Consider the following 27,492-nt stretch of genomic DNA (forward strand, 5'->3'; position numbering starts at 1 on the left):
TGACTTTTAAAACAGACACAGTTTTATTACCATTAATGTGGAAACTCTGGAAGTCTTGTTGGGCCTGTGAGTTGAAACCATCCTTTGAGGTTATTAGTTCCTTTCTCAAATGTGGTCTTTTGAATTATAAGGTGTAGTCATAGTAAGTAGAGATAGCTTAGCTATGCCTTCTCAAAAGCTTTACTGGTATCTTACTTTTCCTTCCAACATACAAGTTACCAAGCTTCAGAAATGAAAATGCTCTTTGTGTTCCCTTAATTCTGGAAGTTACCTGTGGCTGTTTGGATTGCTCCCCTGCCCTTTGTTATTATGTAAGCCCAGTGTCCAAATGGACAATAATGATTATATTATCGTGCTATGTATGTCCAATAGACAGTTTATTCCTCAAGACATATGCATTTGGTGTATATTTATTACCTTGCCAATAAAGATAATTACTCCAAACAAAGCTCCCCGCTTCTTTAATCAGAAATGCTTTATAGACTTGACATGCCTGGTATAAATACATTTTTCAGGACAAGGTGAGACTTGTAACATTTTTTAAAAGCTGAAGATAGGGCTTTCAATGTGCAAGTGTTTTTGGTCCACACCAAAGGCCTAGGAGCTTCAATTTTTCCCTCTGGATTCTGAGCATTTTTTAAGATGGGGCTTGAAGAACAGGCTGGCTGGGACCTGCCCTCCATGAAGCAAACCATCTCATTTCTCCTTGTCTTTCTTTTTGCTCTTCCTTTGGCTTGTCAGTTCACTGAGTTTCTTGTCCAGTCGCCGCTGAAGGTGAGCTCTTTTGGCAGGATCCAAAGACTTGTCCTTCAATCCACTCCCAGCATACAGAACACCTTCTCTGCTGATTCTTTGCCGGGCGTGTGCTTTGGCCTTCTCCCCACATCCATGGATCTGCAGGAAATAAAGCCATGGCATTAATGGGAGGCTCAAGAGAGGCTGTAGCCAGAACAGGCATTGTTGGGGCCCTCGTATCATAGCTTCAACATTGTTCTCAGTCCTTAAAACAATCAACTTTTTAATTGAAGCTCTTTTAATATTAAAATTAAATATTCCTTTCAGACAGCTGAAGCATTTTCTTCACCAACTACAATTAGATACATTAGATAAATAAAACCATACTACACTGCAAACAACAACTTGTTTGTCCTTGCTCTCCTGTAGATGGGTTGTCACCAAGGATATTGCTGAATTTTATCACCACCTAGCTCAGAATATGAATTTGTCCAGCTCGATTACATTATGAATTGAGCGTTATCTCCTCCAGCAATTTCTTCTCTGGCTTGGACTGTAAAATGAGATTCCGCATACATCATCTATAAGTATTAAAGTGTCCCTCAGGCTCTGGAAAAGCTTCCCCAGATGTTGCTGGGTTTGCTTAAGTCTTCAATGAAGTGCACAGTCTTTGCGCACTAGCACAGCTCAGGGAAGCTCCTGACTTTGAGGAGCAAGAAAGCCATGCAGTTTCTGAGTGTGTCTGGGAGGCATTCAAAGCAAACTGAATCAAACCTGAGGCAAAGTCTCAGGGCTGCACAACCTTTTTTGACCTGAGGTCCATGTTCCATTTTGGGGAAGCTCTTACGGGTTACATTCCAGGGGTGTGTGGGGCCAGAGAAAAAAGGTGATGGTCCAAAATAGTAGCATTTTTAGTTTAAAGCTCTTATACCAGTAACTAAGCTTTAGGATAGGCATTTCAACCTTTCAGAATGAGGCAAAACCTGCAGAACAACCAGGAACCATCTAATAATTGGTGGTTGGGAAAAAGTGACTGAGGCAAAGGGATGGGTGTGTGGGCTTTTGGAAAAGTGCAGACAGGGACCTCTGGAAGGCTTGATTTGGCCTCTGGGCCTGAGGTTCTGTATCCCTGATTTAAATACTGTCTGTAAGCCAGTCCCTTAAGCCCATATGAGTGTAGTTAGGACTGGGATAGAAGTCTTACAGGTCACACATCAACATAAGTTGCCTGGGTACAATTTGATACAGGGTGACTAATAAACCACATGAACCAATAAAGGAATTTAAAAGTGGGCCTAGGCTAAAACAGTTTCAGTTTCCCATCAAGGAAATAAGAGATCTAGACAAATGTTGCTTTTAACAGGTTCTTCACTGGCGTGACAATGTCCCTCTGACTTGTGCTAAGTATTTCCAAGCATTCATGCAATCCCACTGTTTTCTGTGATGGGAGAAGCCACTCCTCTCTTCAGCAGCCAATGTGCTCTCTGAAGTGCTGTGAGTTCTGTCCACTCATTCTTGAGAAGGTCTGGCCTATCAAGAGTAGATGGGGACATGGAGGGTGTGCCTCAAACAAGGCTCTGTAAGCTCAGAATCATCACAGTGCATAGCACAGGGTCAGAGGGGGGTGGGAACATGGCAGAGGTACATAAAATTATGTGTGTTACAGAGAAAGGGAATACTAGAAGGGGAGTCCCTGAGTGGGACTTCTGGGTGTGGCATATAAACTCAGTAAACAAACAAACAAACAAACCCAGGATCATCCAGCAGGGCTGAAAGGTAGCACAGATAAAAGCAAGTAACGCTTTACACAGGATAAACTATGGAGTTCACCACCTTAGGATGCCTTAATCACCACCAATGCAGATGGCTTTAAAAGGGGATTAGGACAATTCTTGAAGAATAGGCCTGAATAGATAATGACTAGTCATGATGGCTGTGTGCTACCTTTGGGATTGGAGTTAGGATGCCCTGAAGGTAGGTTTCTGGGAAGACAAGCCTGTTCTCTGATCCAGCAGAGCTCTTAAGCAAGGACTGCCTGTTCTTATAGTGAAGATGATAGTTATGAACAGTGAAAATGCATCACTGAGAATATGCCTACCCACATGAACAACATGCTGTAAATGGAATTGTGTCACACCTGGAGACTTTCCTTCAAATTTTTAAGTAATTTTCTGCAATACATGCAGCAAGTTTAACACTATAGAAATTTAACAGGATTATGTCCTTAAAAACTTGGTAGAGAGTATGGAAGGCTTTGCTGCCTATAAGCTGCCCTGAGTCCAGCTATATATTAAAAGTGTATCTGACTGTAAAAATAACATTAAACTAGATCAATGCAAAAGTATTATTAAAGTTTCTTACTGGGTAAGCATCCCCCTTTGAACCTGTCTGATAAACAAAATGCAGGTATTTCAGTTATTGGTTCAAAATTAAAAGACTGAGCTGGACTCAGCTCTGCTGCATGAAAGATAATCAGTACAGTCAGATCTCACTTGTGGCAGCTGCTGCTGTTGTTGCTTGTATAACAGAGAAGCAACACAGCTGGATTCTTCAGCTGGATAAGTTCAAAGTGCTGAGAGATATAAAAGTGACTAAGAGTAAACACATGTGACAGAAGGGGGAAAAACAAACATAACCAGAAGGGGAAAAATAAGCAGCTTCCATTAGCACAGGTAAGTAAAGATGCAGGTTTTACTATTCAGTGTCAATGCATATAGCCTCTGATCTCTGTTCAGGTTTTCTCAAGGTTTAGCAGGAACCTCAACTGCATGTAGCAACTGCCTACAGATGAACTTTATAAAGTCTTGCTAGGGAAAGGCATCCAGAGCTCCCTATACTTGATGCAGTAATAGTCCTTGCCTGACACAAGTATATTTCCATGACAGTTGTGTTTGATGTCTTTCACACACCAAACACAACTGCTATAGATGTAAGCCACCCTGAGCACTTGGCGGAAGGACGGAATATCAATGCTTGTAATAAATAAATAAAATAAATAGAAAATGCAAAGTCCTGCTGGAAAACAAGGAGTTCCTCAGAATTTGTCTTTGCTCCTGACTGTAATTCCATCACAAGAGCCCAGTCTGGGGAAGCGCATTTTGTCAAGCCTAACCAGTGAAAACTTTATTTGATCCTAGAGCAGGATTGCCTCCAGAACTGAGGGAAAGACTCTTCAAACCTGACATTAGCCATCAGTGGATCCTTTCACAGATAAGCTTCTTCATTTAAGATAGCCACCCAGAATTGTGAATGTAATTATACAGTAAAACAAAATTCAGATTGGACTCTGATGATAACAAAGCCCAGATTACTCACATTGGTTCTTGACCATTAACTTCAGCCTCTGATTTACGCACATTGCTGCCACAGTCTAACTAATGTTGCAATGCTTTGAGGCTCAGTTCAGATCTCATTCAGACTACTTTTCCTGTCAACATCTACCCAGGTCCGAATGAACGTGTGGCATCTCTGACTGTAAAGAGCAAGGGTGCCAAAAGCCCTTCAAAATTTGCTGGGGAATTGGGCACCTAGATGGTTGCTATGTGCTATATGTCCTATCAACTGAATTTGGAGAAGCATAAGATAATACAGCCTTTTGACTACTAAAATTTCATTCACTTCAATTCCCTGGAATTCAGATTCTTCCACATCTGCTTACTCCTGGGTTCCCCTATTTTCTTGCAGAGTGACAGTAACAGCTATCTTTCTTCATCCCCAGGCCAGATTTTTTAAACTTCCTCTTAGGAAGCAGACAGGTTGACTCCAAAACACCTCCCACCCTTGATTAAGCAGTATGGCCTGCACTTTGGCACAACTGCTAGCCCTAAATAAAGATCATGTAAGAGAAAGAACCAGAGAGCAAATCATAGGGAATTATGGCTCATGTGTAGAGAGCAATATACCAGATGCCAGTGTGATAAATTCTAGAAGACAGAATAATACAAGGGAATATTATGGAAGTATCTTGGAAAGAGAATTATGTTCAAGGAGGAAGGAAATTCTTACACCCTCATAATATCTGGGTCAGAAAGAACCTGTTTATGACAGGAAGTCAGGGAGAACCATGGAACACCTCAGTGTTCAAAGACTTCTAAGGGCAAAGTAAAGCTACTATAAGTAGACTGTTTTTGTGAGCACATCAAAAGGAAATATAACTAGAGAGAAAAGTGGGTGCACTAATAAAATAAAAGGGACATTTAATTAATGACTGAAATGGAACAGTGTTCCATCACACAGGCTTTGATGGAAGCTCTGTTTCATTACAGGGAAGTGATGAAATGCAGGCAGCTGATGTTTATTAAGGTGAAACAGTACAGTAGCCATTGCTTAAAAGACTTCATTTTAATATGACTTTCACATCTGATTTTTGCCCTCAAAAAATAAAAGACAAACCACTCTGAAACAGAATAAATGGGAAGAGATTTGCAGACAGGAGCAACTTGAGTATGACTGCACTAGACCAATCCAGCCTTTCCTAAAAATGTGAACATCTCATCAGTTCTGCATTAACTAGTCTAAAATTTGGGCTGGGAATGAATAAGCCTTGAACTCTACTTAAATTTGTGACATGACTGTTTGATAATTGAACTGATTTAATTCTGAAAAGAGAACATGCTCTATTCCTCAAGCCAAGCCATTTAAAATTCTGAGCAAAATCCAACATGTACAAGAGACAAGTTTATTAATCCAAACAGTATAAATCCCAATATGGTTTTAAGCAATTAGCTCTTCACTAGGGGGCTCTAAAATGGCTAACTTTAAAATTGTAGCTGAAAATAAAATTACTTTGGTGACTAGAAAAATGAAAAGAAGAAAGTATGCTCTTCCTCAAGTCAGACATATTTAAAAGCCAGCAGCAACTGCTTATGGTGCATCCCATGTGCTGGTGCTGCAACAGCTGGATCCTGGGACCAATGTGTAGGCGCTTGCAGGCTTGCTCTTCCCCGTGCCAAACAACAGTCCTGAGAGCTGCAGGCAATGGGGAGAGGAGCAAACAGGGCAGCACCTGAGCTGGCAAACCCCTTTTATTTTCCTCCTTCAATAATTTAAGTTGAATTTAAAGAGCAAACTGCACATTCTCAGAATACTGATTTTCTCTTTTCTTTTCTGTTAAAAGGGAGCTGGCAAACACCGTGTTGTTATTGTTTTGTTGTTGGTTTTTTAACAGTCTAAGATATAGAAGCAGCATGAAGGATGGAATGGTGACAGCAAGTGTGGAGAAGGGAATTGTTAATCGCTAGTCCCCACTTAGCCAAGGAGCCAACTGGGTGACTTTGGGCCAGTCACAGACTCTCAGCCCAACCTCTGTCACAGGGTGGTTTCTGAGAGGATAAGACTGAGAGGAAGAGGAGATTTATGTAAGCTGCCTTGAGTTCCTTGGAAGGAAAAAAGGTGGGATATAAATCTAGTAAGTAAATAAATAAACACAACTTTTTCCAGTTGCTAGAACCATGTGAATGGCTGTGCTATATTTTTATGGCATTTGGTTCATGCACCAATATATCCTCCTAGGAGATCACGGCCACAGATGTGGTTGGGCTGGTTGTGGCAGCCGCTCATGTGCAGGGAGAAGTGCAAGGCTTCTCAGGGCCAGAACATGCCCTTTGCCTGTATGCTAACAAACCCTTCAATTCCAATATCTGAATATCCAAAAATCTGAGATATTTCCCCATGTGCTATTCAGATCAAAAAGGGTGTAGTTAGCTTCTTTATTTACAGTCTTCTCAGATTTTCCTTGTTTTTTTGCCCTGAGATATCTCACATTTTCCCCGTGAAAAATATATCTGTAGAAGAATACTTGTAGTTTGCTCATTTTTCCATATAGAATACTTATAGTTTGCTCATTTTTCCACAGAAAATAGTCATACTTTTGCTGTATTTACTTCTATTGTATGGTAAAAAAAACAACTACTGGCAGAATGCCAGTTAATCCATAATACAAACAGTTCAGGCATTATTGATTTAAAATGTCCTCAGTTACTAGCTACAACACTTTCCCCATCAGTTCAAAAGCACAAGATGACCAACTACCTCAAACACATAAGAGGGGCATAAACAGGATGTCTGGAAGCAGTCTGTGCTGGTAAATCAATAATTATTATTTCTGGTACAGAAGATTTTTATGTCCTGCGTTAGCAGTGCATGGAGATAAGCTTGACAGATTGCACAGTGAGAGTGAAACATTCCCCTCTTGTACAGGAAAACAGGCAAAGTACATGCAAGGAATCCCTAACACCCCACCCCCTTCTTTGCTAGAACCACAGTGACAGGCACATAGCGATCTTTCGCTTTGGCTGATGACTGGAGCAAAGATCCCTGCTTACAAATCGCGCTGCATCCACATCAGCTGCTGCACTTTGGCATCTCTTACACCAGTGGGACAAGAACTGCTTGCCCAAGAGAGGAGAAAAGGCCCAGCACAATCTATCTAACCTAAAGCTACTCTTTGTGTGTGACATACAGTCAAAAGGATTGTATGCACATCTGTTAGAACAATGGGGAATGGGGCAGACAGGTGACAATATGCCACATATGCTGGATGCTTCATGCAATGCAGTGAGTGCCACTTGAAGGAGCCTTCTTGTAATGATTAGCCTATCTACTTGAGCTCTGTCTACTTTAACAACGGTTCCCCCAAGTTTCAGGCAGTGGCCTTCCCCAGTTCTGCTACTTGAGATGCTAGAGACTCAACTTGGGACCTTCCACGTACATGTACTTTATTGCTTAATGCTGAGAGATTGCCCTTTTCATGCTAGCATCAACACCCCTCCCAATATACATGAACAGAAGGTAGAGCTCTAGAAATTGTGGACTTCAGCTCCCAGAAGCCCCCAGGAGTGTGGTGAATGGTCAAGAATGCGAAGAATTCTTTTTTTCCACAAATGCTAATGGTGAACAGGGAAGTCCGTAACATCTACTTTCTGCCCAGACCTGCTCTAAAGCAACAACCCCCCACAAACATCTTACCAGACCGAGAGTGAATTGTCACAATGTGAATTGTGAAGAAAAAAGTAGAGGTGATTTAAGGTAAAGAGGAAATGACTCAGATGCTTGGTGGGAGAGAAAGGATGCAGAAGAATCACATTGTTTCAACAGTGACACATGGTTAAACACAGATCCCTTGCTCTGCAAGGTTAAATGCTTTTTAATGGCCTGGTCTGTTCATTCTAATGAAGGACACCCACACAAAAATAAAAATTAAATCTAAACCAGAGGACAATAAAGAAGAGGGGTAGGGGTGCATTTTTATTAAGTGTATGGAAATATTATTGCATTAGAGCTTGGGAAAAACAGTGAAGGGAGATTTCTTCAAACACAGTGAAGATCATAAACCATAAATAGTAGTAAAAGGGGAATAGAGAAAATGCTTAATTTTCCCTAATGAGTATAGGCAATTTAATACCACTGAGCAACTTTCTTTTTTCACTTAGAGCACAGTAGGGGAGATCTTCCCCATCATTAGGATATTAAACTGGAATCAAACATATTTCATTTTTTAAAATGATTTATGCTGTATGTGGCTTTTAAGCAATATAGCTTTTGTAAACCTGGACTTCCTTACCTCCCAGCCTCTAAAAACCCACCGTGTGTGTGTGTGCATATGCACACGTTTATAACAACAGTGAACACGAGACGGGGGCGGGGGAGGTGAAGGTTTCACTCAAAAGTGGATTGGTCCATGTTGAACTGGCCTTCACTATTTCTTCCACCTGTCATAAAGTTTCTCCAAAAGCTGAGCCTGTCAGAAGCTTTAATAGAAGACACTTAATTTACAGTATGGGAAATTCAGCCCTGAAGGCCTGGATTCAAGATTTGGTGAAGAGGGTGTCCTGTTTAAACTAGGACAGGACAAAACATACCTCTGGGATGTGGTGGCTGAGGCAGTAGAGTTTATTGCAATGCAGGCAGAGCTGTCCCAGGGTTGTTACACTGGCTTTGCACTTGGAAAAACCACATGTGTTGTCAGCTTTAATTGCAGCAGAAATCAGAGCATCGAAGTCTTCTTCAGTTGCACTTTCCACTCCAGTTTTAACAGCAGCATTCTCTAAAAGCGTAAGCAGAAAAAAACACCAAAACATTCACTCGAAAGCAATAGAGGAACACTTTCAACGCATGTTTTTAATGCGCAAAAAGGTCCCGTATGATCCAGTCCTCAGGAAAATCCATGAAGAATTTGGTCCTCATAGTTAGGAACAGAAATTCATGGACACGTTGTCTAGAAACCTATGGGCTAATTATCAGCAGAAGGGTATGGACTGACAGAAGGCTAGTTTCACATGTTCATGTATGAAAAAAAAAAAGAAAAAAATAACCTTTGCTGAAGCAAGCAGCATCACTCAGAGCAACATAAACATGATAAAGTCCCTCCAAACAAGGTTTATGCAAGATAAGCTAAACAAAGATGGGGCAAGGCATGAGAAAGGAGTAGTAAGAATGAAGAGGTTGGGAGTATTTGGTTGCCAAAAGTGCACAGGCATTGGCCCTTTGCATGTTAACACATCTGCAGCACACCTGCCTCTTCCTCTGTTATTAAACAACCCAAGATGGTAGGTTGTTCAGCATGACTTGCAGATCTGGACTGCTGGATTGTTTAGAGGTTGTTTATTGTTAGGTTTAACTGCTGGGTTAACTCCAGATTTATATAACGCATTCCACAACTTATGAAGGAATGAATTATGAGATGTGCTATAAAACTGGAAGGTGCTACATGAGTAGGTATGTATAAGCAGCACACCAACTCATGAACAACAGCCCATTGGTTTTTTAACCTGATGGGTTGTTATTACGTGCAAACCATGTGCTCCTTATGTAAACAGAGCAAGTCCATGAACCTCCCTCAGATCAAACAGGACCACTGCTCTATTTAGCCCAGTACTGTCTATTTCATGGGTCCTCAAACTACGGCCCGGGGGCCGGATCTGGCCCGCCATGCCCATTTGGACCCGCTGCGCACATGCCTGCACCCACACGCACGCCTGCTGCAGCCCAGCCCGCCTTGCTCCCCTGCGTGGGGAGGCAGCGGTTTGCTCACTCAAAGAAAACCATCTCCAAGCAAGCAAGCCGCTGCCTCGTGCGCCCACCACGCGGCGCGTGCCCACCCCTGCCTCGCCTCCCCTTGCCCCCACCTCAGCGTGCACGCCCACACGTGCCGCCCCCACACTGGCCCGCGCACATCTCTGGCACCACCTTTCCAGCCTGCACCCAGCACGGCATCTTTCAACTGGTCCCCTGGTTAAAAAGTTTGAGGACCCCTGGTCTATTTACAGTAGCTTGTCAATGTTTCACACAAGAGGTCCTGCCAGCATTGCTAGCTGAGATTCCAGAGATGCCAGGAACTGAACACCCAACCTTCTACATGCAGAGCATGTGCTCTACCAGTCAGCTATGGGCCCTCCCTGGGAAAAGTCTGCTATTAAAACTGATCTCAGAGGAAGAAAGGGAGGGTTAGGTAGGTCAAAGGGTAAGTTAAAGTGAGGGAAGTCATTGCAGGTATATGGAGTTGTGTGGCAGAAGCCTTCAAAGTTAGCAGTAAAAAACAAAAGTATGTGCATGTATGAGGCATGTGCACAAGTATACACACACACTCCTTATGGAAGCTAATGGAAGCCCTTCCTTCTATGAATTTATTTTCCTGCTGTCCCTACATGAATAGGCAATTTTGAGTGATATGGTAGCTTCAAAATTGCTCATACAGGGTTGGATCCTGGGTTAACTCTGGGTAAACTTCCTTTCCATTGATGGAAGGACTCTGCTTGTGCAAAATACATCCACCCATTTTATGGTAATCTCCCTTACACCACACCTCCCCCATTCATCAGGGTCTTCAGACCCTCTGGGTAACATTTTCAGAGGGCCACGGGGATGAAAAAGTGGGAAATTCCACTTTCATCAGCTCAGTTGCACATGATGCCCAAATCTTGATCCAGCCTGTTCAGACTGCATCATGGCTAGGGAAGCAGGTTGCCCAGTTGCCAGAAAGGCATCTGTTCTGTACACCCTCAGGCATACTATACAATTGGCCAGTGCCACAGAGCAAAGTCCAAGTTTGTACTCAAAATCATCAGTCTGATAATTTTTTATTGCTTTTTGAATGAGCATATGTTTTGTTTCCAGAAGCTGTGCCTAGTATCTTAATGCAACCCTCAAAAGAAGCGCATGGAATGAGCAAACATTGTGCTCTCAGAGCAGTGATGAAATTGTGGCTGCTGTTAAAAGTAGCTGCTTTTCCAAAGGAAAGACTGTCCCAGCCATAGCTGTGGTGCAGGAGTAGCAATAGAGCTTTAAAGGACTCCAAGTCGAAGGGATGGCTCTCCACAGGGGTTTAAATAAAAGCTGCCTTAAGAGTGAAGGGGCAACAGCAAAGTATAATCAGTCTAAATACTGTGTTAAGGCAGAAATTGCTACAGAAAGGAAATCCCCAGAGCGATGAATATCTACGTTTGCCTTTACTTTTGTGCTTTTTCCCAGTGAGTTCACGCAGACTGGTAGCCAATTCAGGATGTTGTTTTGCTTTCTCCTCTTTCTTGGCCTTCTCTCTTTGCAGCCGTTCCATGTGCAATGTTTTCAGATCCACTTTTCCCACACCAGCACCACTTCCTCTCTGTTCCTCGTGGCCATTATTTTGTTTCGGAGGGCTAGGAGGCCTGTTGGGTAACTCCTCTTGACAGGCCTTTGCATTTCCCAGAGAGAAATTTGTGGCTGCGGCTTTCCTACGAACACTTATGTACCTCTCTCTACCTTCTCCTATGCTGACATGCTGGAGACCACATTCCTCTGCCAATTGGTGAATAAGCAACCTGTCATGAGCATTTAACAATGATGGGAAATCCAGTTGCGTCTCACTACTGTCCAGGAACTCCAGTATCCTTGCTTTATGATGAGATGAGCTTTCTTTCACCTCAGGTCCCACGGCTGTGACCCTGGCCACACTCTGCACAGAACATTCAGCTGGCCTCTCCCCCATCTGTTTGGCTGGCTTTCTTCTCGGTTTCTCACCATCAGCCTTTGGGGCTGGTGAGATGTTGCATTTAAGTCTCCTTTCTTGTTCACTGAGACCCTGGGAGTTCTTGGGAGCATAGTTTTCTGGCACAATGTCATCCAGGTATTCAAAGGCTGTGCGCACTTCCCCTTGCTCATTCATATAGTCCAGCAGCCGTTTAAGGAAACTGTGGTTGCCAGTTGTCCGAGAGTCACAGATTACAGTGACATGGCGCCGGGCGCGGGTGATTGCAACATTTATTCTCCGGTCCTCAGCGAGGAATCCCACTTCACCTAGGAGTCAGAAAAACAAAAAACAGGACTCAAAAACTAACCTATGTAAAGTCGGAACAACATGTGAAGTTCTATCCTAACCATGCTTATTCAGAAACAAATTTCACTGAGTTGAATGGGACTTACTCCCAAGTGAGTGAATGTGGGATTTCAGACTTCATACATGTATCATGTACTCAGCAGACCTCATATACACCATCTCAGGAATACTGATGCTTAGGTAGATTATTTATTGCTACCACTAACCAAACAATGGTAATCAGGCCGCCCTGCTGATACAACTTGCACAAGCAGTTGTGGAATGGAGATTTAGCACTTCCAGAGGCAGCCCAAAACAGGCAGAAACACTTGCTTCTGGAACAGGGCAGGCTGGCACAGCTCCCAAGTGCCACATTCTGGAAGCAAGCATTGCTGACTGTTTGGGGGCTTGCCCACAAAAGTGCTAAGTCTCTATTCCACAAGCAGTGGGTGATGCTGGTGCAATGGAGTCAAAGGGACTGGCTGCTCACATGCACCATGCTCATGGATGGGCACTGGGCAATGCCCACTGTTTAATAAATGCAGTACAAGGTCCCATCTGAATGGCTAGGGAGACATCAAACACACTGGAATAACACTGTGTCAAGAAACCTTGATGTCAACCGGGATGCACATGGAAGAATTCTAAATCCATCAAGAAGAAAGCTTCTGAAATGAATGCAATGCATGAACAATCCATAGAAAAGTGCAAAGACACATTCATACATAAATGAAAATGAACATTTTTAACAAAAACTGGCATTTCATAAGCAGATAACAAGCAAAAGTAAGCAGCCTATGAGAGGAATACATAGTTCAGAAGTATGTTATTATTGTCTCATTATCATAACAGTAAAACTAGATGAAATTCAAGATTTCTTGGGGTGTTATATTCTGTGCATGATATCTAATTCTGCATTCATGACTGTAGAATTGCAAACCTCATCACCATAACAAGGGGCATCTAATCCTGTATTCAGAAAAAGTCAAATGTGCCTGAAGTTGTTCATAAAAATATGGAGATCATTTTCATGCAATGAAAACAGATATTATACAGCAATTATTTTATTTGTTTTTCTGATGGTAGTCATAGGATTGCTTATATTTACAGTTAAGTCTGTCAATGGAATAAAGAAATAAAAAGGAAAAAAGAAACTCCTAACTTGATTCAAAGTTTACTAGAGTGCATTTCTTGTCTTCCCATTTCAAGATTTTAAAACCACATGGGAAGGGCAACAAGAAAATGGGACCTGTGAGATATCCAACAGATATTGTTGTCAAAAAAAACTTGTCAAAAATTTCTTGATCACATCTGCTAAAAGTATTTTAAGAGACTCAGGTACATTTATGGTACCCAACTTTGCCACAGGGATTAATTAACATAATTAGCAGATTGATCATGGTCCTAAAGTTTTATAGCAAAATCTTATGATGTTGCTTTGAAGTAAGTCACACTATGTTGAATGGAATATACTTTCATGAAGCATGTACAAGATTAATTCATGAATCAGGAGGAGGTCACTTAATGCAGTGGGGCTGAGATGTGAAGACACATTTGCATTTTTGGGGATATTTTGATTTTTGGTATACTCCCATAATAGAGAAGGAACAAGAAACTATCAAGGATGAACATTCCTTGTGTGGGAGCTTTTTATTATTACTAATACCTCAAATGACACCAACACTGCATTTTAGAGAGTATGTCAAATGTGCTGGACTTTAACTGCCGAACAAACTGACAATGTGTAAAGATAGCTGATGTGTGAATCCTTCAACTGGTTGCAAGTCCTACTTATTTTGTTGCTCTGGAGTGGTCTCAATGCTGCCTCAGGGTCAGCTTTTGAGAAATCAAGGTGGAAATCCAGCTTCACTCTATTCTATTTTTAAGTAAGGAAATCAGATTTCAGTCAACAGCTGGGAGCCAGAACATGGAATTTGTGGGACTTGATGCAGCTTCATAAGCCACAGTTGCTCATCCTTGGTTCTCATCATATGATTTGGAGTGTCAGAACAGCAGGGATATCCATCTGGATGGTCCAAGCTGATTAACTAAGGCTAACAGGCATTCACATCTGCACTGGAACTAGAGCAAAGATATAGGTCAGTGCTGTATTGTTCCAGCAGAATTTAGTGACAGAAGCCCAGCACAGAGCCTGCAGATACATTCTGCTTGTTCCTAGCTGCTGATATGAGTCTAACTTTCATAAAGGTCAGAAGAACAGACAGCATATGCTATTTAAAAAAAGGCAATTAACCAGCACACGCATATAAGCGAATGGTTATAAAGACAAATACATATGAGACTTTTTCAGAAGCTATTTCTGATCTCCAATTATTTTCTCAAAGATCTGTAATAACAGATATAGCAAATGCCAAGATGAGTCAGCTCAGCTGCTAACTTGGGCAGTGACGGAGTCTACTGTTCCTCCTGCAGCAAAGCAGGAGACGAGTAGAAAAACAAACAATAAAAGCAGCTCAGGTTGGCAGGATTTGTTCCTACCATCTGGAGGAATACAAGGTTTTGGCACAAAACCTGTTGAAATATTAAGCAGTACTAATCACAAGTATGTACTTAATAGGCATAACCCAGAAAATAATCACCAAGTGCAAAGAATACAAAGATAATAACATGCTGTGATTTGCTTACTCTGTAACATGCTGGCATCTTCCACTTACTAGGCTTTGGTAGACAACCAGAAGATGGATCCCAACTATTTGGGAAAGTGAATCAATCATCCAGTCACCTTTGTTGTCAATTGCACTCTCTCTCCCTCCCTCCCTCCCTCCCTCTTTGGGAAGCTTCTGGTCAGGGAAGGGAGATGCTGGTCGCCTTCATGAGCACTGCCAGCTTTGTGCTGCGATGCCATGCTGCTGCAACAGTGTGATCGCATGGGCAAAAGCAATTGCTTGGTCATTCGTATGGCAAGCCACAAGAAGAGTGTGTTGTGCCAACGACTCATGCACCCTGCCCCATCCACACAGTCATGCTGTGTTATATGCATGTGAGTCCCTGCACCATTGTTCTGCACAGGAACAGTTCCCATAAAGTTGGAAGTGCATGTAAAAGGGGTTAGATTTCAAAGCAGGTTCCACAAAAAACAGTTCTGTCAACTTGAAAATAAAAATTATTTCCATTCTATATTATCCCTGATTATCAACTATTTACCTTTTCTATTGGACCGCACAAAGGAGAGGATAACAGCTTCCTTCTCTCTTCCTTGGAAGCCATCCACTGATTTAATCTCTAGCTCTGGATACTTGTGACCGAGGACTTCTCTTAGCATGTCCACCTGAAAAGCAAAGGCATTGCTGACAAACAAATATGGCAGGGAGAAGGGAAAGACAGTAAATATCATTGCACCCTGGAAGATCCTCTCCTTCCAAAATTAAAGCGAGAGAATATTGTGCCTCTGAGGGTGTGGCAGACACACTCACCTGGAGGTTGTAGGGAGTAATGACAGCAACATCTCTTGCTTTAACACCAGCATCTACCAAAGCCTGTATGTGCAAGCTGACAAGACGTACTTCACCTGGAAAGGGGAAAACCACTGTGAATGGTGAATGGGCCATTTAAGCTTTGAACAGCTGGAGAGATTCAACAGGAAAAGCACCCAGTTCAATAGCGATGCAGAAAGGCAGATTTTCATTCCAGCTAAGAAACACCCCTATTCTTTAAATGCATTGTGTATAAAAGAACAAGCTTACTCATTGAAGAATTATGGGCCTCCTCCTTTTATAAGCTGCTTGCCCAGTACATGGTGAGCACTGAATCCACACTCAGTAGTGCCAGACAATTTTACTGTGTGCCCATTAACCACATGATGAGGTGATCTGCTTTTAAAATCTTGCAGTGTTGGAATGATCTTTTAGCCAGGATTGTGGCAAAACAGAAAGCTACTTTAGCACAGATTTAAACATGCACCAAGCTCCTGGTGGCCCACATCTCCCCATATGAAAAAAGAGACATCCTAACCTGCTGCTTCATGAACTGGCAAAGGATACATACATAAGCGTAATGTACAATTTATATCACTCAGTCTCTTAAAAACCTGGCATTTTATACTATTTGAGACTGGAGTACTCCTGTTGGAGTCCTATACACTATCAAGGTACTTGCTGTGCAGGAAAACTGCAGTGAATAATAGTTTGCAAATATAGGCTACAGGCCTTAGAGGTTTTTCAAAAAAGGCTGTATCTAGGTAGAAGTTATGAGTTCCACACTTGGCAGATTGATACAACAAGCTCAGGCATAAGTGTTACATTACTGTTTGCAGTCATGAGAACAGCAAAGCTATTGCTCAAGATCAATATTGAAATCCCTAGTACAATGCAATTACAATGCAAGTCTCAAAGGTGAATCCTGCCTGGGAACTAATCCAGTAGAGAGAAGTTTGCATTTCTTCATTCCCGAGTGTCTTGGTCCCCCAAGGATACCAGGGCACATGATCCCCCTCCTCTCCGTTTTATCCTCAAAATAGCCCTTGTGAGGCAGGTTCGGCTGAGAGTCAGTGACTGACCTAATGCCACCCAGTGAGCATCATGACCAAATGTGCACTAGAACCCAGATCACCCAAGTCACAGTATAACTTTCGAACTACTACACCAATCTAATGTTTTGCTCTAACTCTCTCTTTCTCATCCACTCATTCATGCTCTCTGGCTCTGGTCACCAACATGAGAAGCAATTCTGTGTGGTTACCATGGTTCATGGGGTTTTTTTTTTACCATGATCTACCTGACAGACAATCAAGCAGTTGCTACTTTATCATGGTTTCCAATCTCCCCACTCACTCCTGCCACTGTTGGCACATATCCCATCATCCACTGAAATTCAGTTCCAAGGTACATCACTCCCTGCTTATGTTTTCTGCCTCTTCCTCATTGATCCACACATAGAAGCTGGAAGGCTGGAGCTGCTCCTGAAGTTGTTGCTCTTTCCAGGGGACTTTACAGTAGTTGCGTACCAGGACTATGGAAACCATGATTGTGGGTTCAGACAACAGAACAAACCATACAAAGAAACCATAGAACAAACCATTGTTTCTTATCATGATGTCTAGAGACCATACCATGACTGGATTCAGCCAACAAGGTAAACAAGGGAAATGGGAGAAAGTCACAATGTCTGAAACTAGTCCCTCTGTCCTCCCTTCACTCCCTCTATCCCATCATCTCTTCTTTCTCTCTCTCGCTCCATTCACCCATTCTCTTTTCTTTCTTCCCTCCTTCCTTTCATTCATCCATCCCCTGGGATTTCTTTCTTTCCTCCCCTCCATCCCTCCCTCCCTTCTCTCATCCATCCATCCATCCATCCATCCATCCATCCATCCTCTTTCTCTCTGGCTCTTCTCTTCTTTCTCTGCCTTCTCTCCCTCTTCTTAGTTTTTCTCCTCTCTAAAATGCAAATCAAGATATTTGTCCACTGGTTTAATCAATAGGTGGGAAAGCATCTTTGTCAAAAATTGGCTGGATTGTCATCGAGGGCTCTGTTGCCCCAGTGGTCAGTAGTGGAGGATGGACCTCATGTACTGTCCAGCTGTTTTTTGGGGAGGGTGATTTTTCCCTCTGTGCAAGTGAATGGAGGGATTGCAGGGTGGGACAAAGCTTGGCAGGTGTCCCAGACTGGCTTTGCGGGGTGCCAGATTTATAAACCCCGACCTATACATCCTCAAGCTTCCTTTCCCCTTCTGAAAAACCAACAACCCTCGTTCACTTCCCAGAGATTTTCATTCCATCGAAGAGTCCCCTTTCCTTTTCAATTTCTAGATGCAGGCTCCTTAGGCGCCTGCAATAACACATAACATCCAAACCTTTCCCCTGAACTGTATCCTCACTCCCTAGTTATTCTAATAGCTATGGTCTAATATCTCTGAAAGAATATTGCTACTGGAGCTCAGCCAGACTCAAAATCCTCATATTTATCCAGTCTAGCTAAATGCTTCATAACAGTTGTTCGGCTGATTTATAATTCTGAGACATTGTGCCCAGGGCCCTGACCTTTCTTCCTATGAGAGTTCTTGTTGTATATGCTGTCATCAAGGTTAGGCGCTTGCTGTCCCATAGTTGCAAAGTTCTGTGCCTTGTTCACTCAGAGAACTGACAAAGTGTGGTGTGCCAAAGCAATTAAAAGCAAATGCTCTCTCAGCTAAGCCACACCACAAACTGCATGGGAGACAAGAGAGTTCAGCATTTCCAGTTGACAACTCACAGCTTTGTCCATTGTTTCAGAGCCGGTGTACCAATTCAAGAGAGACATTTAAATATCAGCCTCATAAACTTACAAATGTCTGTGTAGGTCCAGGGTGTCCTGCTTCAAGCAGAAGATTCACCTTGGTCAGGGTGGGGAATTGGCAGGCCCAGGGACCAGACCTGGCCTGCCTAGAGTCCCAATTCGGCCTTCTGGGGTTCCCCATTTGGCTACACCTCCTTCCTATACCCTTTGCTCCAACCATTGAGTGCTAGGTGATTTCCCAGGTTTTGTGCAGTTTTCTCTGCATTCGAAAATGTCAAACTGACTCTCCTAAAGTAAACTGTATATGTAAACTGTCTAGTACAGCAATATTTTAGATTTCAAATAGGAACTTCCAACTCCAGTGGACAAGCCTATCATCCTTTTTCAAATAAACTTACACTTATTAATATAATAAAATTTATAAGTGGCTTACACTCATGTTTTCCTTTCTTCTTGAAAGGAAACCAGAGATGCTGTTTTCATCATTGCTCACATTTACTACCTATTCTCCTGGTTTGTTGCAGCTATTGAAGAGCTTGCTATTAAGAATTAGTTCCATAATTTTCAAAGCAGTACAAAAAATGTTTAAAATGAAAAACAACAACAACAACAGCAAAGAACTGCCCAAAACAAGCTACAACTCATGGAAGAAGCCATCTTAGGCAATCACAGGAGGTTGACATGTTATATTAATATCATGCAAGCTTATATAAGCACTCCAAGGCTTCTAGGTCCATGTCTAGACAAAAACATCTGAGAAGGTGGCTATAAGTTAAACTGCCAGAGTTGTTTTTCACAGATTTTTCTGTTTAGAAGGTGGGTGAACACATCTAAGTATCTATCTATGCCAGCAAGAGTGTGTTTAGCACTGCACTCTTAACTGTAAATAAATTCCATGGAACTTAGTAGGGCTTATTTCTGAGTAAATGTACATATGATCAGACTGTAACATGCATATTTGCCGAGTTGAGGCAACCAAAATACAGATTTGACTTGCACTTTCTGTGTTACTAGACTTTGTAGCAAAAACAGAATGAAGCAAATTGGAATGGGGGAAGAGTATCTTTTCCACCAGCAAGGAGTTTCCAGTAGCAGAGTTTTGCTCAAAATGCTCTTGCTGAAAGAAGATGGGAGGCCAATTCCCCATTTCTCTGAAGCCCCCATGGCTGCCCCCTTCACTGCAAGGACCCCATTGTTTTCAAGAAACATATGGGTCTTCAGGGGGAAGGGGAATCATCAACAACCTTGATTCAGTCACTGCATCAAGACCCTCTTGCTGGGAAAATAATCCCTTACATGAGTATCCCTTTTAGATTAATTGTGGTTCAGTAAGCAATGAGATCAACAATTCCCCACTTGCTGTGTGTTGTCCACATCTCACAGTTTCATGAGATGTGAGAACACATGATTTCTGAACTCTGAGCCTTGAACTCTGAACTCCTTCCATCTTCTCTCTCTCCTTCTCTCTTACCCTGTTAAGTACTGCATTTTTTATACTTCTTTATTTATTTATTTAAAACATTTTTATGCCGCCCCCATTGCAACAAAGCCTCGGGGCGGCTCACAGCAAGAACAAAATTATACAATAAAAATATTAAAACCCGGTGCATCTTGGCTTAAAAAATTTAAAATCCTACAAATAACCAATAAATTAACACTTAAAATAAGTTTTAAATAAAAAGGTCTTAGCTTGGCGCCGAAAAACAAATAACGACGGAACATTGTGGCCTAGATAATGAGTACAAATCTCCAATGGGCCAATGGTAATGAGTAAATAGTTGGAAATAACAAATTCCACAGGAGTGGGCAACACGTAGCTATGTGCTACTAGCCCTTGACAGCCCCATTTTTTACTTTTCCTTAAAAAAAATAGAAAAAAATGCTGTTGGCCTCCATTTAGTAGCAAGTAGGCACAGAGGTGTACAAAGGATACCTTTAGCTTGTCACACACACACCCCTCCCCCTTACCCCCAGCCTTCCTTTGCAGAATGGGGTGATGGCAGGGGGAATATGGCCAGTGGCAGATGCAGAGGAGCAGGGAGCACCACTGGACTGCCTGACACTGCCTACCCTGAAATATAAAGTTCTAGAAGTTCACGATGCCTTCTTCTTTTAGGTTGTTCCTAGCAATTGGATACAAGAGATAAATGCATTTAAGCAGCATCACCATACTGCAGGAACCGACAGGATGGTTTAGCAAGCCCTCCCCCTCACCCCATCTTAGAACTATAACAAATATCTAAAATGTGACAGTGGGATGTTTTCCTGCTATGTATGGATATTATAATTTCTTCCCGTATGTACCAGGTAAGAGGCTGGATCTAATAGTACCAAGCACCTCAGTAATTCTCTGGTATTACAACCATATGAAGCTCAGCAGGGGCTGACCCTGCACTACCATATGTATGATGAACTTTGAAAGGTGAAGGCTAGGAGGGGAAAAAGCATATTTCATCCCACCCCCTCTTCCAACCTTACAGTGGATACAAACATAGTAGTAGTACCTTGATTTCCTTTAGACTGTTCATCCTCTGCTTCCATCTCAAATAAGCCACAGCCAGCTGTATCTATGAGCAGCAATGGAATACTAGTTTCGTCTGTGGGGGTCACTCCTGGCAAGTCCCTGGCAAGTCATTACAAAGAAAAATGAGGTGAGAACACTCCACTCGCACACATTCCTGCTTCAATTTTATCCTGAATAGTCCACAAAATTTTACATTCAAGCCATGGAGCAGCAGAAATCTCAGTTCTCATGGATAATGCAAGCTAGTGTAGAAACCCATATGGGGTCATTTAGAAATGTTATTAGGCCAGGTGCAAAGAGGAGAATGGGTCAGGTCACCACAGAGCTGGGGGACGGGGCGGAGTGGGGCGGGCACTTATCTGTAGGACAAAGACATGGTCATAAGGTCTGAAGGTGACTTTGGTGAGTAGGCAGGTTTGTGCAGAAAGAGGATGAATGCTCAATTCCCAAATTACGAACAGCTTTGAAGATGAGCACCAGCATGTTAAATTGTGCTCTGAAATGGACTGGCAGCCAGTAAAGTAGTGTAAGAACCATAAAAAAATGTTGCTGAGAAGCTGGTCCCAGTAAATTATTATTATTTATTTAAAGCTTTTATATTCCACCCTTTGCAATGTCCCAGGGTGGCAATACCATACAATAAATAAATAGCCTAGCAGTTTACTTTGAACTAGCTGTAGTTTCTGTGGAAGCTTCCAAAGAGAGTTCCACATCCAGTGCATTGCAGTAGTCTATCTTCTTAAGTTTTTGATGCCAGATAAATACAGTTTTATTGGCAACTAACACAGCAAGCCTATGGCTGCCAGGCAGTATCTAGGTGGCTGTAAGTTTTTCTGGAGACCCAACAATGAGGTCAGTAAAACACTTCAACTACATAGCTGAATCTCTGAGCCTGGGGATTCTCTCCCCTCTCAAAGTTGATGCAGAAAGAAGCATGCTTCATGAACCACCTGTTGTGAAGTACAGAAATTTAAACAAAGAAACCATGCCAGCTGTGTCTCTGATATTGCAAGAGCGAACCCAGAGACAGGGTTAGAGGAATGGGGAGAGCTGCACAGGGAGGAGACAGGCACCACCACAGTAGAAAGCATCCTGGCGGCACCTCAGCCTTCCTCCCTTGTGCTCAGAGGCTCAACACACTGATGGCTGAAACTGGCTGTGTGAGTATTTGTCAGGGCTGGAGGACTGTGAAGACAACTTTGACCTCCATGCTCCTTCCACCCTACATAGGATGCCCATAATCCCCTAAATTCAGGCGGTTATGGGCATTCACCTTGGATTATAGGACAGAATCCTATACCTGCTTACCTGGGAATAAGCCTCACTTAAATCAGTGGGCCATACTTCTGAGTACGTTCAGGATTTGCTGTTAGCAGGACTGGCCCTACCAACAGGCAAAGTGAAATCCCCCCCACCCCCCATGTTTCTGGGTCCCTGCAAGATGGCTAGGATCAAGCTAAACAAGGAATTCTTCATGGATAAATGGAACAAAAAGAAAAAAGGCAGGGGGATCTGTGCATAAAGCCATAGTACTCCTTATAGCAAATAATTATCTATGGTCACACTTCATTTCTTTGGGTTTTAGAGGCCCATGTCTTTAGCCCTATGGGAAGTGGAGGCAGGTGACACAACAGTGTAGATGCTGTTTGCTGCATCTATTGATCTGAAATTAAATATTTCTTTCCAGCTAATGCTGTGTATATCCAAGTATAGAAAGCTCATTGCCTTGGGTTGGTGGGGGATAGGGACCATTTGCAGATTAGCCCAAGGCAGCAAAATAGTTTAAGCCAGCACTGCATGTTAGACTGTAAGTCAACCCCCATTGATCTGGCTCATTAATTTTCTCACCTCAAGGTTTCTACTTCTTCAGTATTTGGCATAATAAAATAATCTTATCTCACTACAAACATGCTTTCATAGTTTTAAATACAGCATTATGTGAAAACAAACAGGAATTTAAAAACTACCCAGCAGCCTGACAAGAACATAAAGCAGAATGTTTGGGCTCCTCTTCCCCTTCAAAAGCCCCAACTAATCTGTAGTACCAAGCAAGATACAGATGGTGGGAGATGAAATCTCCTTTAAATAATGCCAAGAATAATAGATATAGGCTTACACAGTGTAGCTGTTTGTACATTTAGTACACTGAAGCAAAGTACCTTTTGATGTATTACAAGAGACAATGTTGTGACAGCTGTAATATTAGAAAAAGGCACAATGCACAGTCCCGATGCAAGATCCTGCTTTAACATTACTTTTGCACTTAAAAAGAAACCATATTAATAATCTGTGCTGGAAAGCCAAAGTTTCTCCTTGCATTCATAACTGCTAAACAGCTAATGAAAGCAGTTTTAAAGGATCCCATTTTCTTTTCAAGTTTATGGGGCCTAGATTTACCAGTTTCCGTGGAAACACCATAGAATACAGCAGTTCGGCTTTTTACTTGGTCACAAATGAAATCAATCGCTGACAAGGACTTAACAACACAGGGATCAGGGCTGCCTGAGTTATGTGGACTTATTTCATTATCTTTGTCTTCAGCTTGAAGCAAAGCTACTCCAGCAAGACATGCTTGAAAACAGATTCCATGGATTGCAACTGGATTGATTGCCAAGCAAGCATGTTTGGAGTTGTGGTCCAAGTCTCCCTTCAGATTAAAATCTTCAAAAGCTAGCATCTCTTTCCTTTTGAGAGACATGCACAGGATGACAGAAAATGTTGACATGACTCTTATGCTTCTACTCCGGCACTTTTCTTAATGAGAAGCAAATTTAGATTACATCTTAGGGTACACAGTCCTATCTGTGCTTAGACAGAAAAAAGGTCCTACAATTCCCAGCATACTGTTGCTAACAATGCTGCATCTGATGCACCAAGAACCACACGTGTGTATACGGTAAGCACTCTAAGCAAGATATTATTTTAATTACATAACAAGAAGCAGCACCTGTGCTTTTTCTTTATTTTATGTCTGTGCTTTATTTAATTACAGGTGCAGTTGTGTAATTTATGCCACAGCATGTTTGGGAGGGAAGTTTACTCATACCTCTTTCTTCATTCCTAGTAGAGTACTTGAGAAAATCGCTCTGCATACCCCCCGCCCCAGTATGTGGCTTGGAAACCTAGGGGCAAAAAAGCTTCCTCTGGCATAGCATGTAGTTTGAGAACACACAATTCCCCATTAGCCATGCTGGCTGGGAGCTATCTGCAGCCCAATACACCTGAAGGGCACCAGGCTGGGGAAGGCTGACATAATGCAGGTGATGTGCTTTGAATGTTGGAAAGTACTTACGAAAGCCTCAGAATTATTATGACTAATTTGATAATCAACAAGGAAGAAACATCTAGTCATTGCTTCTCCTTTGTCTCTCTTGGCTGGAGAGCGCCCTCCTCCTTTTCACTAGGGAACATTATTCAGACTGTCAAAATGTGTTGCAACTTTCATGTGATTATTATCTCTTCAAAATGGTACATAACTGTATCGGGGCCTTGTGCATCTTTCCCAAACAGGTTCAGCAGAAGCCACAGCCTCAAGATCCTTGCATTTTCCTACCTTTATACTCCTGGGTCTATAGCAACCTCCTATATGAACTGTCTTCTTCAGGGAAATAAAGGTATAATTAAGATTCTTCTTTGCTCTTCCTGGACAGCAGTACGCTTACTTGCACTTGCTGCAGCTCTCGGGAACAGGCTTAATTTGAGTGATTTTGTGAACATCACTTTTGAAGATAATTAGCTGTACGAATCTTCCAGTGGAAAGAAAAAAAACTCTCGCTCTTCTCTGAAGGAGGCCAGGCCTGGAAGAACATGCTTGTGAAGCTCTAGTGCTTATTTAAATGCTAAAGCCAGAACAGCAGAGTTAACCCTTGCATTGCTGCATATTTCAGCTTAAGCCAGATATATGCTGAGCCTAACTCTCAGTCCTAGGAACCAGCTTCCAGTCCCAAGTATGTGGAAACTGACTGTGGTTCTTTATTGCTTGGGGAAATCACACTAAAGATGGTTTAGTGCAATGTGCATGAGCTGGAAGGAACCCAAGGGAGCCTTGGGCTTATGCGCTTCCCCCATCCCATGTGGTCAGGAAGACTGGGAATTGAGAAGCTGTTGCTTCTGTTCTTAGTTAAGACCACTGGATACTGCCTTATATGGAGTCAGAGTGCAAGTCCAACTAGCTCAGCTCATTGTCAACACCGACTGGCAGGTTTCAGCCAGGATTCTTTCTTAGCACTATTTGGAGCTGTGAGGGACTGAATGTGGGGTCTTCTGCTTGCAAAGTATGTGCTCTTCTACTGACCTATGGCTCCATCCCCACTCTCATGTTAAATGGACCCTGATTTGTGGCTAACATTAACTACAGTTAGTTTAGAAACCAGCTTCAGGAACTAAGGTTTGAAGTTGGCTTATTTTAAACTAACCTTAATTAATGTTAAGCACAGTTTGTCAGTCCAGGTAACAAATTAAACTGTGGTTAACTAAAAGCAGGAGTGAATGCTTGAAAGCTCTTCCTGGCTGTGTGCATGAGACTGAGGGCTTGCTTGGGCACACTATGATGTGTGCTCTGAGATCTTCTCTCTCAATGATTATTTCAAAACTGATGTTAAATCCTTGATATGTAGTTCCTCCAACTGCCTTTGCAAGCTCTCTGGTAGCTTTCCTGCATTCCCCCAAATGACCTTTCATTTTTTCTGTCTTTAAAGTAAGCACTGCTGATTATTTCTGTATAAATATTTCAGCATTCCCAGACTTTTCTTGTTCTGCTGCATCACCTCAGCTGCAGAGCAGCCCACACACTTTGGTCAAAGGACAGTGACAATAGCTGCATGGCACAGAGCCTTTTCCAATTATGAGCTGTTTTGAATTCTATTTTGTATATTGAAAATGGTTTCATCTACAGAGAACCTCAAATATAAACGCTGCTTAATCTCCGTTTTCAAGTAGATTCACATGAAATTCCCACGGAAAGAAGCTGCTGTGATAATACAGTGGGTTTACTGCATCATCAGTAATAATTCAAGGATGAAAGGGAGTGCGTTGGAAACACTCTGAGGTCTAAAATATGAAGCATGTGCACATCATAACAGGAAGAGGGCTTGGCTATTCATGCAGGTGGTGCTGGACTGAGAGAAAATGCAAGATTAATGAGACACCATAATTTGCTGAGCTTTGCACTATCTTGATTTTAGTGCACAGCATTCCCCATTCCTCACATAATCCTAAATTCCTAATATGAGAAAAATCTGGGGACAAAATATAAGGAAGGGATTTCTGGGGGCAGGATAATGAAGGTTCTTTAGACCTGAATGAGCAAGAGTTAGCAGCTCTTATATGGTATGGAGCCAAATATTCCCTTTTAGATTCATGAATAATATGTTTCCATCTATGTGCATTAAAGACTGAATTCCCAGAACACCTCAGAACTGGTAGATTTTAGAGTAATCTGAGCTTTCATATCTTCAGGCTCAGAGGTAGCAGTGAAGAATCAGCAAAAAAGGGCCTTAAGATATTTCAAGTGGTGTAGCCTTGTCTCCACTGGTTACTTCCAGAGATTAGGCAGCAGTTGTACTTACATGGAGTGGAAGGCTACCCCATTTTGGGCCGTTCAAAATGCAACCAGATTCTTTAATCTCAGTCACCTTTTACTGCACAGCCAGTGTGGAGTAGTGGTTAAGGGTGCAGGATGGGGACACAGGAGCTAATTGGGTGACTCTATGTCAGTCAGAGACTCCCAGCCCAACCTACCTCACAGGATTGTTGTTGTGAGGATAGGATTGAGAAGAAAAATATGTAAGCCACCCTGAATTTCTTGAAAGGAAAAAAGTAAGATAAAATATAATAAATGATTAAATAAACTTGCATAAATTTGAATTTGTGATGGCAGCCAAATGATTTTTCATGATTGATACCAAGTGTCTTTTGCAGTTTGTCAGGGAGGTAGTAAATATAGTTCCTCATCCATGTCCTGCCCTAATTACCTCACCATTCTGTTCCTGAAAGTAAAAAAAGCAGTCGCGCAAAACAGGAGCTTATTTTACCCTTCTGAATGAGCAGTTGGTCTTACACACACAGTCATACTGTTACAGATTTCTTCACTGTGTGCTCTTTTTCAACGGATAGGTAATCCTTTAGAGTGGCTCCACACTTTGCCCTACCCTTGACTAATTCATCACATTACAGAGATGTTTCTCCCCATTAAAAAAAAAAAAAGCACAGCTGAGGACAACATTGGCAGGTTGGCATCCTTGGGTATTTGCTGGGACCCCAGAGCAACTGACATCTGGTTTGGGCCCTCTGATCAGCCTTTTAGATTTACCACAATGCCCCCAACACAGCGATGCTCTGTGGCCGCTACTGCCAAGGAAGCTGTTGCAGGTTCACTTGATTCCTACCAGAGGCCTCCTCTGCTGAGAGCCCCCCATTGGACACTACAGAACTGAGTGCAAGCGCCTTCTGTCCGTCCGTCCTTCCAGGGGTCAGACTAGATGGTCTGGGAGACCCCTTCTGACTCACTCTGTTTCTCTGTTTCCTTTTTCTCCCCAGTTGAATGCAAAAGAGCAGACTAATCATGGGTTGCAGTTTCATGATTTCACCTAGGTTTCTACATGACAACCCCACTGCATGTACTTGAAATGGGATCTTCTCAACCCTAGTTACTGAGCTATTGCATTATTTCTGTGGTACTCAATCTCACTTCCTCCACATTAACTAACAAACA

General features: G+C 42.3%; 1 protein-coding gene across 1 annotated transcript in view; it reads right to left on the bottom strand.

Moving 5' to 3' along the window:
* Positions 1–394: 394 nt before the first annotated feature.
* IGHMBP2 (immunoglobulin mu DNA binding protein 2) overlaps positions 395–27,492 on the bottom strand; it is a 95,158-nt gene continuing 68,060 nt past the window's right edge. The window contains exons 10-15 of the mRNA XM_044425810.1: positions 20,761–20,879; positions 15,460–15,554; positions 15,191–15,314; positions 11,185–12,006; positions 8,595–8,779; positions 395–894 (exon numbers count right to left, since the gene is read on the bottom strand). Of these exons, the coding sequence (XP_044281745.1) occupies positions 697–894; positions 8,595–8,779; positions 11,185–12,006; positions 15,191–15,314; positions 15,460–15,554; positions 20,761–20,879 (1,543 nt within the window). The 3' untranslated portion in view covers positions 395–696. The remainder of the gene's footprint in view (positions 895–8,594; positions 8,780–11,184; positions 12,007–15,190; positions 15,315–15,459; positions 15,555–20,760; positions 20,880–27,492) is intronic.

This window comes from Varanus komodoensis, unplaced genomic scaffold (genome assembly GCF_004798865.1).
Source record: "Varanus komodoensis strain SLA01 unplaced genomic scaffold, ASM479886v1 scaffold16, whole genome shotgun sequence".
NCBI classification, from domain to species: Eukaryota; Metazoa; Chordata; class Lepidosauria; order Squamata; family Varanidae; genus Varanus; species Varanus komodoensis.